At 41.9% G+C, this 15918-nt stretch overlaps 1 protein-coding gene across 1 annotated transcript; it reads left to right on the plus strand.

Moving 5' to 3' along the window:
• Positions 1-620: 620 nt before the first annotated feature.
• On the plus strand, positions 621-1512 carry LOC307247609 (histone H2B 1/2-like; the record flags this gene model as incomplete). Its single annotated transcript, XM_080024654.1, has 2 exons — positions 621-747; positions 1190-1512. The coding sequence occupies 2 exons, from the start codon at positions 621-623 to the stop codon at positions 1510-1512; spliced, it is 450 nt and encodes a 149-aa protein (XP_079880780.1).
• Between the last annotated feature and the right edge of the window lie 14406 nt (positions 1513-15918).

Here is a 15918-nt window from a genome sequence, read left to right on the forward strand (position 1 = left end):
TAGCTATAATTGCAATAATTACTGCTAATGATATAAGGATTGATTGTAACATGCCACTCCATTAACCAAACATGCTCTCTAGACATTTGGTGAATAGATTATCTATCCCTGCATTTTCGGTCATCTCCTCAGACAAGGCTGTCAGTCCAACAAATGCTTTGGTCACTCTGCCGTCAGGAGCAGTGTTGTTTGGGATGAAAGTACAACATACGTCGCCAAACATCTTACAAATACCACCATCTTTAGCCAGCAACATATCCAATGCCATTCGATTTTGCTACGTCATCAAACTACTTTTATCCAATTGCTCTGCCAGACCCCTTATCCCATCCCGTGTACTGCTGAGGCAGCTAATCCCAAAGCAGCCCAAAGCCCAAAGTCCAAAGCCCAAAGCCCAAAGCAGCAAGGAAGACAGCTCCAAAGAAGAAATAAATTCATTCCGTCCCGTTGGACCCACAAAGGCTCTTTTCAGAGCCTTCCACACCCTCATAGAGAGCACGTCTTCGACAACTATCGATGGAAAAATTGGCATTTTAGAAACAATAATAATAATAAATCCATATTCAAAAGAAAATAACACTCATTGGTGGCTCAACACTGACACCCAACACTCCGCTGTCATGGCTCTTCAGGAGGCCAGCGAGGCTTACCTGGTCGGCCTATTCGAGGACACCAGCCTGTGCGCCATCCACGCCAAGAGTCACTCGTGCCCAAGGACATCCAGCTGGCCCGCCGCATCCGGGGAGAGTGCGCCTAGACACACGCGCCGCACTTCAACACAAACGCCTCTTTTAAGGGCCACCACACAGTCTTCAAAGATATGAATTCATTATAAAGGTGACACAAAGGTGGTCGATCTGATAATGGTTGCACATTGTTTGCACAATCCCACGTTGTGCTTGTCGGTATGTCATGTTCAATAGCGTAAAACGATGTGAATTTTTTGAATAAAAAATATTAATACAATTTAGTGATATTGTGTTTATATAAACTCTTAATTTACCAAAATTTGTTTTCAAACCTCAAACACCGTGTTCTTGTCCTCGGCATTCCCGGTGTCACTTGCAAACTCTACCCAATCACTTTGAGGGGTCACAGAGCCTCATTTACATCAGGATTCTATAAAGGAAACAGCACCACTAGAAACTGGTCATTAGTGCCTTGTCTCCTTGTACCTTCATAATGCCAGAACCCGCCAAGTCAGCGCCCAAGAAGGGCTCCAAGAAAGCCCTATCCAAGACCGCCAGCAAGTACGGCAAGAAGCGCAGAAAGACCAGGAAGGAGAGCTACGTCATCTATGTGTACAAGGTCCTGAAGCAGGTCCACCCGGATACTATGTTCTTTAAGCGCATCGCCGGTGAGGCCTGTCGCCTGGCCCACTACAACAAGCGCTCCAGCATCACTTTCAGGGAGATCCAGACCGCTGTCCACCTGCTGCTCCCCTTAGAGCTGGCCAAGCACGCCGTGTCTGAGGGCACCAAGGCTGTTACCAAGTACACCAGCTCCAAGTAATCCCAGTGCTCACCCTGAAACCAAAGGTCCTTTTCAGGACCACCGACGCTTTCTCACAAAGGCTTTTCAATTTCTCAAAAGTCACATGATACAAGTGCATTATTCATTCTTGTATGTTTATAAATATATTATGAACACACCAGTAAAGATTACATTTCATACAATGATTACTCTAGATTTTGTTATATTAATTCTAAATATTAATTATCAGCTATTAAATATAAGTTTATACCTGTATTGTTCAACCAACATGGATTCCTATATATCTATAGGAATATATATATATTTAGTGGCACGGTGGCGCAGTGCATTGCACTGCTGCCTCACAGCAAGAAGCTCCTGGGTTCAATTCCCGCCTGGGGCGCTGTTGGCCTTGTGCTCTGGTGGGTTATCTCCCAAATGGGAGCTTTTCTGTGTGGAGTTTGCATGTTCTCCCCGTGCTCACATGGGGTTTCCTCCACCTCACGTCAGTAAGGACCCAAAAACATGCACCCATCATTGTCTGACCAGCAATGGACATTTATCACCTGGTCCCCGGGCGCGTCCACATATGCTGCCCACTGCTCCTGGCTGTGCCCCCAGAGGAAGGACAAGCCAGGATGGGTCAAAAGCAGAGAATCCATTTCACCGGCCAGCATGTGTGTGTTGCGTGATAAATAAAGACTGTTTCTTCTTAATCTCTGCATATGTTTATTTGGTTTTCAATTTATGGGAAACATAAACAAAACAAATACGGCGCATATACAAGAAATACTCCACTTATCTATATCCATGTTTGACATTGAATAGAATCGATTCATAGGAAGCAAAGCATAAATATAAAGCTGCAGCTTCATCTAATACGGAATTCATAAGTCATCCATCTTTGACATTAAATAATAGAATACTAAATCAATTCAGAGCATAGCTCTGAGCTCGGTGCGGGTGACGGCATCACGGATCACGTTCTCCAAGAACACCTTGAGAACACCGCGGGTCTCCTCGTAGATCAGACCTGAGATACGCTTCACACCGCCACGGCGAGCCAGACGGCGGATAGCGGGCTTGGTGATTCCCTGGATGTTATCGCGGAGAACTTTGCGGTGGCGCTTGGCGCCTCCTTCCCCGAGTCCCTTGCCTCCTTTGCCACGACCGCTCATGTTCGCAGGACGAGTAGAACAAGCTGTAATGACTCCCTGTGCTTCAGTCCTGGTGTTAAAGCTTCGCAGCGGACGTAGAGGAGGCCACACTGGCCCTACGCTGCAAGTCATACAAACATGCTTTAGTCTTTCTGTTGGAAAATTTATTTCAATAATATCTCAAAAATAAACAGTGTATAAAAATGATAATATTGCAGACAAAATGCAGTTCTACCTCTTTTCAATAAGTTACTATTCTTTTTCCTAAGGTATTTTGCCACTTCATTTAAAAATTACTCACAATACAATTTGCATCTTCACTGTGTTCTTTGTTCCAATTGAAGTGGATTCATTTTACATTTCATCAGCACCATTTCTATCTTGCAGAACTGAGTTATTCCTATCCAGTGTGATGTTTTTTAACAAATCAGATAAGGTCAGATGGAAAATCAAAGTAACTGATCCTGATGCATCTACAATTTTACTAAAACATAACTTAGTTATATGAACCATACAAATGTTTACTACAAGTTCACAATATTTCGCACACCTCCTGCTCTGGATCATCGTAGCTCCTTTCTTAATTGTTAGACTGAAGGCAGAGTATGCCCTCCTTCAGTTTCAGGGACCCCAGTTGGGCCGTCTTCCGAGGAGCTCCCAGGTGGTGGTCAGCTTCTTCTCTCCCTTCCACTGGTACTAGATCGTCGCCGTCTGTCTGGCCCTGGGGACCGACTGTGACACCCCGGCCTGCGTTAGTACGGGACGATTCATCAAATGTAGTACGATAATGAATGTAGCTGACTGACCGCTGAGTCTCGAGTCCTAAGGGGACTTGTAATAGGATAAGAATGCTTGTGTCTACTCGTCGTAAGAAAATTAAAACATACTGCCTCCCAGGTGCAATATTCAATGAGATCAATCACAAAAAAAACGCAATTATATCGGCAAATCCGACAGCAACTCAAGTCACTGCGCATGTAGTTTCTTTGATATTCACAGAGAACAATCACAACTGCTAAAGAAGGATTCCACTGAACTCTTAGACGCACTAGACAAATTAGAAATTAAATCATTCATCCGTGGACTTAATTGCAATTTGTATTTAACTGACAAATACACTTACAAATACAATTTCTTAATGGGCAAAATTGGAATTATTGTGAGATGAAATGCATGCAAGCATATAAATGAAAAAAACATTGATTGAAGTTAGCTCTGTACCTTATATTGAGCCCCATCATTACAATTATTGTCAGATATTATAGAGTGCCCTATATAACCAGAATCATTTTGATTAGCTCTTATTTAAATGTGACTAGTTGCCTAGTTGTTGAAGAAATGCTCAGAAGTTGAGTTAATGATTATTGTGATATCACCTAGAGACATTGCTATCAGAGAACCCTGGAGTGTTTTCTTTATGATACTGCCTGTTTGCAATATCTGCAGCAAGCACATTAAGTGCCCCAGGACTTTACCATGGCTACAAAGCCAGCTACAAAAGCATTGTTCACAAAAAGCCTTGTTTGACAACCTCACATGTCATTTGATGCTCTACATCAACAAGTTGAAGGTGTATTACAGAAAGTGGGCTTTTATTTGAATGCAAGAAAATAAAAATATATACTAGCTTGGATCAAGGCCATGGACAGCTGACTGAGATTTTGCCTACAACCAATCAAACTAAAGCTGCCGTTCTGTTTTTTGAGGCAACATCAGATGTGCTTGGCTCATTGGTCTAGGTGGTGGGTGTGAGAGGTTCCATGGTGTAATGGTTAGCACTTTGGAATCCAGTGATCCGAGTTCAAATCTCGGTGGAACCTACTTCAGTTGAGTTCTACTCTTTGCTCTCCTAAAGTCCACTGACACACCTCTATGAATTCAGGTCACACATTCTAAGCACTTCAACAAGCATTGTCCTTGTTTGATAACTCATGTGTCATTCCATGCCCTGCTTTAACAAGTTGATTGTGTATTACAGAAAGTGAGCTTTTATTTGAATGCAAGAACTCCTTAATTGTGCAGAGCTTGATAAAAGTATTTGAAATCAATAAGCAATCAATGAAAACTTGCCCATTAAAATGCCTTTGGCACAAAGCTGTATGCTATTTCTTCAGAACCGGCCTGAGTTAATTTTGCATCCCTATTTTCCTTCATTCTAACCTGCATCCGAAGTAGGTCATTGTGAACCAGGACGAAATTGTTTGTTTTACAGTAACAGTTTGCCTGTCAAAATAAACTTGATTGAATCAGTGCCATCTCATGGGAAAAAAGCTATACAAGCTTGGATTATAGATATAAACCACTGACACCTGACTCTCCTGAGATTTTTCCTACAACAACCAAAGGCTGCCATTAAGGTTTTTGAGGCATGTTGGTCTAGTGGCATGATTCACGCTTTGGGTTAAAGATACGAAGATTTTGTCTTATCATGTCAACAAAATCCACAACCAACTCACGCATAGGACCTGTCGGAGTTGGAATGTGACCGGGTGGACTCATCACACCCTCCAAACATTGTTTTTAAGACAGATTGTACATCTGCTTTTGACATAATCAATTTGCTCAAGCAAATACGGTTCCCAAAAACCATACACTTTTGTGATTTTTCTCCTTACCTCCCCCCTTGCAACATGGGATAACCCATGTGCATCCTTAATCATCAGACCTAGTAGGTCGGGGGGTGCTACCATCAGTCCTTCATGATTTCTCAAACAGACCAGCAGAATCTTGTGTGGCCCCTCGGTCCAACCATAATTGTTTAACTATGGCTGACGCCTCTTCTTGCATCGCAATCAATTCTCTGAGCGTGATTTTATCTTCCAGGTCCGCTTCATGGGTGACCAGAAGAACCTTGCCTGCTTTGTTTGCCCCTGTAACTGCTTTTGCAGCCTCATCAGCCGCCTTGTTATCTTGTGTGACCCTTGACGTGTCCATTTTGTGTGCTGCACACTTAGCTACAGCTATTTCCTTTGGTTTCATCATTGCATGCAACAATTTCCTAATCTGGGCATGATGATGTATCGGAGAACCATCGGTTTTCTTAAATCCTTGATTTTTCCACACTGATCCAAATAAATGACACACATTATGTGCATATGCAGAATCTGTATATATTGTCACTCGCTTGCCTTCGGCCAATAGACAAGCTACAGTCAGGACCAAAAGCTCAGCAAGCTTTGCAGAAGCAGGTTGTGGTATTACTTCTGCTTTCTCAACAACAAATTAAGTTCCCTGGGCTTCGACTGCTGCGTAAACAGCACTACATGTTTCTCCTATACGAGAGCAGGACCCATCAGTCCAATACTCCACATCTGACACATGCAGTGGGAAAGCTTGCAAGTCTGATCTGAGCTTTGCATATCTCTCTACTTCCTGAACACAGTCATGTGGCTCTCCATCCTCTGGTGTTGGTAAATTCTCAGCTAGATTTACCATGACACACCATACTAAGGTGACATCTTCCTGCTCTAAGAGCCTATAATAGCCTCTTTGCCTAGACATAGTCAATGTACATTTACCGAAGTTCAAAAGATTTCAGAGACTTTGATGGGTAAGAATTGTCACTGGGTAACCCATAGTTACTGATGATGCTTTATCATACAGTAGATAAACTCCCACCATTGCTCTGTAGCACTGTTGTACCCCCAATTATACTTCTGAATAGGCAGTAGAATAATCCGAAACAGGTTGAGGGCTTGTCTCTGTACCTGTGGGCTGACAAAGAACTGCACATGCATATTTGCCTGCAGTGGACGTAGCCACATACAGCAAAACGTTTTGAGAGTAGTCTGGCAGCGCTAACGCTAGAGCTTCTTGTAGCCTCTATCTGATCGTTTCAAATGCCATAAGACCTTCCTGCGTCCAGGTGAGGTTGCAATGGAGTTGAGCATTCCCAGTCTCTTTTATCATGGCTCTGAAAGGCCTTGTTAGGCAGGCATAATCTTCTGCCCAAGCTGAAGAATATCCTGCAATACCATTAAACATCATCTTCTCTCTGACTGTTCTAGGCTTTGGTGTCTTTCGAATGGCTTCCAAATGACTGTCAGAGATTCGTCTGTGTCCATGGGTTATTGTTTGACCGAAATAAATTACTTTTTCTTGATAATACTGTAGCTTCTTCTGAGAAGCCTTGTGTCCTTTGTCTGCCAATAGCTGTAACAGTTTGATTGAGTCCTCATGGCACGTTTCCATATCTGGTGAACAGATGACGATGTCGTCCACATACTGACAGTACTTTTCAAGATCTCATCAATCCCAGCCAAGTCATCCAGCAACACATTATTGAAAATGTGCGGGCTATGGTCTAAACCTTGGGGGAGCCTCTTGTACTTGAAGGTTTGTCCTTTGTATGTCAATCCAAACAACCCTTGACTTTCTTCGCTTAATGGAACACAGAAAAATGCTCCACACAAATCCAGCACTGTGAAGTGTGTAGCCTCTGGAGAAATTCGGGCTAGCAAGGCATGTGGATTTGATCTGGATTCTTTCAAGGCAATATAGGTGTATTGCTCTGAGGATCCAAACATATTTCCACTACACCTGCTTTTCACAGTCCTTCAATTTTTGGTTCAATCCCTTTGATTCTTTCCTCCTTTAGTGGGTATTGGTTCATCCAAGGAGGTTTGGTTCCTGGTCTCAGTTCAACTCTCACCGGTTGGGCTGACTTCACTAGTTCGATGTCAGTACTATGTGACAACAAACATTCTGGAATTTGTTGCAGCGTCTCCTTTCTCACACTGTCTGAGTCCAATTTAGCGCTGAACATTGACTCATGTGTCATCTGTATCATTTGTGGTTGTCCTTGTCCTTGAGCTGAAATCATGATTTTCATGAACTTCTGATCTTCACTTATCCAGATAGCAAGATTCTACTTTTTTGGTGAAAAAATGGCTTCCTCAGCTTCTGCCATGGTTTCTCCAATATGCTTCTGCTCAAATCCTTCAGCCACCATTAAAGTCACATGTGGCACACTTTTCTCAATGTCGTACTCTTTACCTCTACCTCTCCATGTATGTGGTTGGTCAAAAACAGGCTGTGGAAAGGAGAAAGTGAGGACCACAGGTGGTAGAACCTGAATCTGTCCTTGCTGTGGTTGAGGTGGTAATTGATTTCGTTGTGACTGGCTCTGCATAACCACAAGTTGTTTCTTTTTCTTGTTATTATTATCCACCAACTGTATTTGGTTGAGTTTTCTCAGAGTCTCCTGTTCTTGTTCCTCTTCTTTGTACTGTGGGAGCTTAGGTACAACTATATGGTTGTTAAGCCTTGCCCATCTCTATTATTTGTTCATCCTCATCTTTGAAGAGAAAGCTGCCCTCCTGTGTAATCACTGGGAGCTTGGGATAAACATCAGTGCACTTCACCTCCTTCTCATAAGGTGGGGGCTTCTGTACAGATGCTGTATGTGAGAAGGGTGTGGAATCTTCTCCATCAATTTTTCGGTTTCCTTTTCATTTTTCTTTATTTCTTGTCTACTTTGTTCTCTGGCTGGTGGCACGGTGGCGCAGTGCATTGCATTGCTGCCTCACAGCAAGAAGGTCCTGGGTTCGATTCCCGCCTGGGGAGCTGTTGGCACCGTGCTCCGGCGGGTTATCTCCCAAATAGGAGCTTTTCTGTGTGGAGTTTGCATGTTCTCCCCGTTTCCTCCACCTCACGTCAGTAAGGACCCCCACCAAAAACATACACCCATCATCGTCTGACCAGCGATGGACATTTATCCCGTCCACATATGCTGCCCACTGCTCCTTGCTGTGCCCTCGGAGGAAGGACGACCCAGGATGGGTCAAAAGCAGGGAATCCATTTCACCGGCCACCATCAAAGCGTGTGTGTGCAGCTTCGAACCATGTCTGTCCCTCCAATACGAACAGCTGCACAATGCCAAGTTCTGTGCGTCTCTTTCCTTTCTTGCCCTTCTTTTGATTTACTTTATATGTGGACACAAGCACCTGCATTGTTTTAATCACATCCGGGTTAAGAGTTCCTTCAACTGGCCATGGTTGTTCAATGTCCGCCCAACGCTTACTCCATTTTCCTGATATTTTGGAATATCTTTAATAAGGGGAATATTCATTCGCTCTAAATCAATAGGAGTGATTACTTGTGTAATTTTAGTATCCATTTTTGACATCCTAATGACCCTCTTATTTTTCTTTTATTGTAAATCGAATTGACTTATTTTAAAATTTGTTTATAAAGCACCGTGTAATCACACTCAACCAAAAACAGCTGAATTTGCAAACCACAAAGGAGACTAAATCGCTTCCCACTTGTGAAAGCCAATTCACTTGTTCACCATCTGATGCATCTGATCACACTCATTTATGTTAAATTATCAAAATTATATCAATGTTCTCTCCTAAAAAAGCCAAGAAAAACCATACTCAGATAATGAAACCAATATTCACAGCACTCGACAGTATTTAAATCAATCAGCTTTTCCACATGTGATCAATCAATCAATAATACTCCATTAATTAGGCAAATGCCTTAATTAGTCAGTCCGTTGCCAAGTCTCTCACTTAATAATTGCAAATGCCATGTATGAAAAATAACTACTACAAACCTATAGGTGAAAACAAGCTAAACACGTATATTATAACTAAATGTATAGACATATAGGTAAACGCAGGTGAGGTCTGTTGAAAGAGTTTGTGGATAAAACCGTACTGGCCTTTAACTGGTTCAACTGGATTCAGGATTCTAAAACGTTGTCATCCGCAAGCCTCAGTGTCTGTGAAGATCTGCCAGATGTCTTGTCATCTGCCCTTTGGATGATTCACTTCGGACTCATTCCATCTTCTCTGTCTTTCCCCCACCTTTCACTCAGCATAGAAAAAGAGAGGAAGAAAGAAAAAAGAAAAAGAACAACAGAAGAATTCAGTGTCTTAGGCTCACTCTAAATTCTTATACACACTGTAATACAATTCAGTGTGACATACATTATCAACTCTATTATTTCCCGTGCACTTGAAATAAAACAATGGTTACCTTTAATCATGCAATGTATTTAAAGTCCAATGAGTATATTAGTCAATCTGATATCACCTTTAATTAGTTATTTTTATTCTATTTATCTATTTAATTTTATGTTATCTTATTATTTTTTCTTCTAACTACTAAGAGAAAGGAGTAGGGGGTGGGGGCTAAACACAGCCCCTCTTGTCAAGAGGAGTTAACTAAGTTCCATTCTGTATGAAGCACCACACCTTGCTCCGCCTCTTAAATTTAGCAAAGGCTTCCAGTATGAACTGGTCGTCAGCGAGTGAACGTCCTGTTTTGGCTCCGGTAGGAACAGCCCAGCTCACTCCATCATAAATCATAGCTGTTTTTCTCACCCAGAAGCCGAAACACGAAACCTCTCTTCTTGCATCAACAACCAGCGTCTCCCTTCACCCCAACAAGGCTATGTGCTCTTTTAAGCCGACAGGACTCACAGAAATCACCGCCACACACACCCCAAGCATAAAACGAAAAAGAAAAAACCCACACACTAATCAAACAATTCCCAAATCCTACTTCCAATTCAGAGCAGGAGATTCTCTTTTCTTTTCTGGATGTGTACATGCATGTGTAGGCAGACTGTGGCTCTAGTCCTTCAGATGGTTCATTTTGTTATCAAATATATAAAGTCCTGTAAAGGTTCATAGCCTTTGTCAAACGTACAACCGTCCTTGGAAAAATGGCTCATATATATTTATCAAACGTCCTTAAAGAAAAAGGCTCATATATATTCATCAAACATCCTTAAAGAAAGGCCCATAATCTTTATTGTCAACTTTACAAAGTCCGTAAACAGGCTCATATATGTTTATCACTCGAGGGGAAAGAAATGTTTCTCTTTATGTATTATTCAACTGCTCACCACATATGTATGCCTATTTAATAACACATATATTATATATATATCACTTACACATACACAAAACTTTACACAAAGATTTTCACACATCTGTAGCTGTGGCACTTTCACACTCACACACACAAAAAGAAAAAAAGAAAAAGATATGTCTGTCCAACAACACATCTGATCCTCCAAAGACTTCAACAGCGCTTAGCTTTATGTTTTGACGTCGACTCATTTATACTTTTCTAATTTCATCAAAATTTTCAGGTAGGTTCAGCCCTGTTTTTCCCCACTTTTCTCAAACTTTATTTTTCATCTTTTAAGCCTTTAACTTGTAATTCTTTTTACTTCACTTTTCATCTTTTTCATTTCACTTTAGGCTTTTAACTGTTATCTCTTTTTCACTTTACTTTCATCTTTTTCATCTTCATTCATATAATATTATATTTAGTCAATTCCCCTGGTCAGGGTTATTTCCTCTTTGTTTTTCCCACCTAGATTTGACTATATTATATTTTCATTCGGCCAACTTTCACGCAGCATTTAATGTACACGTCTTTCTGTTTAAGGCCGTCTTCGTTAATCTTGCATGGTTATTTAAAGAACTTTTACTTTTATTTTTTACTTCAACTTTCTCCACATCTTTTAACCCTTTAATGTTTACCTTTAACTTCATCTTTATTTCTCTCGTCTCAATTCTCTATTTCAACTTAATTCTCTTTTTCTTGATTTATTATTCTCTTATCCCCCTTATTTACATCTTTTACAACTTAATAAACCCTAATTTAGGCGGAAACTCACTTTGCACATCAACACATCATCTCTCATCTATGCACAATCTGCTCTGCTCTTAGTGCTCCTATCTGCACAAAACGCACACAAAACCGCTTCAGACCACATACTGTAACAGCTCGTATTGTAAGTAAAAACTTCCCGTTGAGGCATTAAGTGGTATCTTCTGAAGCGGGGCGGCAGTGGCAGATGAGGCCCAACACATCCTGGTTCTTGACGCCACTTTGTAGTTTCTGGATGATTTTGATGTGTTGATGAAGAAGGAGTGACCACTGATGCTGACTTGATTCAAATAATAGTTTTATTACACAGCAACAAACCAGACTTGCCTAGGACGTCCAGGAGAGACCAAAGCTGGAAGTATTCTCTCGGGGAAGAAGTAAAGGACTTGTCCTTTATACTAGTACGGGGATCATGTAGCCCATCTGCTCACAATGCATAAGTCACAGTTCAGCACTGGTCCGACGTAAATATACACATTTCCTCCTCTGGCCAGGCTGGAGGCATCAACACATTTCACTCTCCCATAGGGCCTCTGAAAAGACACGTTGTTATTTTTGTTCTCCGTATGACATGGATGCAATAAATTAAAAGTAACATACGTTAGTAATTATACCATACAATCACTATACAATGGGCTCTGATTCTTGAGAACCCAGGGCCCTCATTCAGACACCTTAATGTTTACAAAAACAACCAGTGAAATAGGTGCATTGCAATGTAAATATTCAACTTATGAATGCGATATTTTGGAAGCTTTTAGCAAAGTTACACAACATTGCAAAGATAAAATCTCCAAATTCTCAGTAATGACGCACCGCGCTGTAACTTGATTGGTCCAGCGCCGGGCAGCTGCTGTTATTCGAACATGCCGCCAAAAGTAACGGACAATAAAACAATGGCATTGAATCTTAATTATTTTGTAACTCTGCTTAAACAGACACTTAATATATGAATTACGTCAATATTACAATACTATTCAACAGAATGGCTGTAATTGGTGTCAGGGAATTTTAATATTGAGTTTACAAGCGAGCTAGATTATGTGATGTTGATGTGGTGTATGACAATAACCGTAACTTGATTTATAGGAAAGTTAAGTAGGTTCACAAGATTTACTCTCTACAAAGATGTGGGTGGCTCTTAAAATAACATTTGTGTTGTATTTTGGAAGGTATCGAGCAGGTTTACTTTGACTTGGCAGCCTTCTCGGTCTTCTTTGGGAGCAGAACAGCCTGGATGTTGGGCAGGACGGCGCCCTGAAAGATGGTCACTCCACCCAGCAGCTTGTTGGGCTCCTCGTCGGCCAGCTGCAGGTGACGGGGCATGATGCGGTCTTCTTGTTGCCACGGGCAGCATTTCCAGCCAACTCTAATATCTCAGCGGTCGGGTAGTCTAGCATGGCTGCCAGGTAGACCGAGCGCCGGCACCGACGCGCCGGGCATAGTTGCCTTTGCGCAGCAGCCTGTGAACGCGGCTGATGGGGAACTGGAGACCGGCACGGGAAGAGCGAGTCTTTGCCTTTGCTCTGGCTTTGCTGCCATGTTTGCTTCTTCCAGACATGATCACAATGGCTTCTAACGAGTAGAAGGTGATCGGATCGTTCTACAGCGCTGGAATAAAGCCTTGCAGGAACGATCTGATTGGTCAGCGTTGACCCGAGTTTTTCGTCAAATCAGAATCAAGTTTCAGTTCCGCCACACTGCAAATCCAAAGCAGTAGTTTGTGTCCGTAAGCTAGTGATTTTTTTATGTATTTTGTCTCAGAAATCAAATTATTTATATCCACATTGTGCTTTTTTTATTCATTGATTATAGTATTTATAAATACACAGCTTGGTGTTCTAGGTGTACAAACTGCTTTAAACAATGCTAATTATGAATCACATTATATATTTCATTAAAATCTTTAAGGTTTCTTTTTTGATTTTAATTATTTTCTGCACCACAGTTGTGAGTTGATATTCACAATTTGAAACAAGATTATCTTGTCGCAAAATTCTGTGTGGCCCACTGAGCTCTCTCCCTCTCGGTAGCGCCTATCTTATAACGAAATAATGAATAGTTGAATGAAATTCAATTTAGGGCCAATTTGAAACTTGCATGAAGAAAATCACAATATTTATTTTAGAAAAGCAATCGTTCTTGAAAAGGAAACGCAAAATGGGCTGAGGATGGTGGGAATGAATGAATAAAATTAATAATTTGTTCGTGGAACTTTGCCTCAGCCTCTGTCGAAAGGCTGTCTATATAGGAGCTTCCAAGATGCCACTGATCAGTCATCCACTCTGTCTTTTTGCTTTTTTGGTGGCGCTTTTCCACACAGTGTTTCTGCACCCCACTTAATGTGTCCCACCCAATGATCAAAAAGAAACCTAACCCACCCACACAGACACACACACACACACAGGCACACACACTTCAGACTTTTACCGCTGAAAGATAGTGGACGTTCAAAATGCTTTATCAAAAAGCATGTCCTATACTTCTGTCTTGAAAGAAATAAAGATGATATACTTAAAATCTTTACCTTGCGATATTGGTTTCTTCAAACTCTGAAGGTCATCTGAAGGTCTTCAGACGTTGGTTTTAATTGTACAAGGGTCGGATCAAAGAGGTGCTAAGGAGCAGCTCTCTGAGTAGATATATATACATATATTTCTGAGCAAACCAGAAAAAAAAAAACATTAACACAACAAATTCACGAAGATTCAATGGAGTCCGTCATGTGTGGTTTTAAACTCGGGTGTCATGTGAGGAGGTGGTGTCTTAATTGTCGTCAAGGCCTGCATAAGCGGGAGACCAAGATTCCAGAGGGGGCTCAGGGTCGTCAAAAGGGATGGCAAGAAAGGCCTTAACGATTTGGGTGGTCAAGCGGTGTAGTAATGGTATTATACAAACCAAACAAGTCCATAGAAAAACAAGGACGGCGACTAAAGCGGTGGCACTAAGAGTGAGCCAGTGGCGCCAATTCATGAGAGACCACCCAAACCCACTCTGAGTGTCGTTGACCTCCTCGTTAAGAGTGACGTCGCACAATTGGATAAGCTTAGTAGACGAATGCCATTAAGGCCGGGAGCTGAGTCAGTGCTATGTGTTGTACTGCTGGGAACATATATTTTATTAACTGTGATTGGGGCAGTTATATTCTCAGGACGGTAAAGTATGTGAAGTAAAGTATGATCATGGACAATGTATATGGGGACAACAACAATTATAGCAATGGTGAGTAGGAAACAAACAGTGCCGCGTAGGCAACAAAACCCTGTAAGGTGAAAAGAGTGCCATGGCCCCAGATGTGGTTGATGTGGTTCCATTGCAGTTGCAGGGTGAGCAGCGTTCGGTGTACGCTCACGTTGTCTTCTCAACAAGTAGCTCGAGGGGAAGAGGACCTTCCTTACTGTGGGAGGCGTGAACCCAGGAGGCACGGCCTTTGACCTTGAGGGCGGTGTTGGTGACAAACAGGACTTGGAACAGTCGCAGGACACAGGGATTGTGCCCAGATGACGGTCGTAGGTTCTTTACGAGGACCCAGTCCCCAAGTTGGAACTGATGAAGGGGTTTGTACTCAGGCGGATGTTGAGCTTCTTTCTCCTTTTCAAGGGATGTCGGGTAGCGGGCGAGACGGTTCTGGTGGTTTAGTTGGGGTCAGGTGGGTTCAGTCAGGTTCAGTCAGTTGTAAGTTTGTCATGGTCATATGTGGGTATTAGTTAATAATCAGCGCTATTATCTTATGCTAAATGTGTGTAGCTTGGAGTGGGTGGAACTACTACGATTTAATTATGATGTCGCTGTGTCGTGACAAAGCAGTGGATCCTGGGTGGGGTTAGCCACACACACACACATTAACATGTCATCAGCAAAGCGCATGCAGTTGGAATCTCTTCCAGAAATTTCCCTCAGTATGCTCCAACCCTCTAGCAGCTCACTTCCTCCTACCTCCATCCGTGACTTTTAACACACAGATTCTGTTCTCTGCACAGGAATATTGCCACTGTATCTGCATTTTTTCTGTATGTTTGGCTGGTACTGAAAAGCCGGGGGCTTTTGGTTCTGTGACAGTTCCACTGCTGGGAGACTGTTGATTAAACAAACCCTGTGAATGGTGCCAGTGAGCAACAGTTGGCTCTGCACTCTTGTTTGGAAGGAGAAATATAGATTAGACGATACTGATTACAGAATTGTTTTGCGCTAAATAAAAAATTAATAAAAGAACAAAGAATAAACCATGGCCTGTACTCACTATATTCTAAGAATTGTATCACTATAGCTAGAGAGCTATGATATCGTCTTGTGTTCCTCTGACCTGGATACATGCTACCAAGACTCAAACTTATTTGACTCTTTTGGCACAATGAGGGCATAGTTAAAAGACCACTGACTGTGGACCTGAGAGTTCTTGCTGGTTTGTGTAGAATTAGCAGTTATTTTATAAACTGAGGTGCACGGCCATTTATTGCTTTATTTACAAGTAGCAGAATTTTTTTAATCTCTCCTGGTTTTAACAGGTAGCCAATGTAGAGATAAAGAACAGGTGTGATGTGTTCAAATTTGTATTTCCTGTGATGTCAGTGGGGGCGAGAAGTGTGGCTTGATTGAGTGGGGAACAGCATTGGATTTTTATGTTTGGCATGTCAAGCAGATGCACATGAT

This window comes from Zeus faber (assembly GCF_960531495.2).
Source record: "Zeus faber genome assembly, contig: SCAFFOLD_39, whole genome shotgun sequence".
Taxonomy (NCBI): domain Eukaryota; kingdom Metazoa; phylum Chordata; class Actinopteri; order Zeiformes; family Zeidae; genus Zeus; species Zeus faber.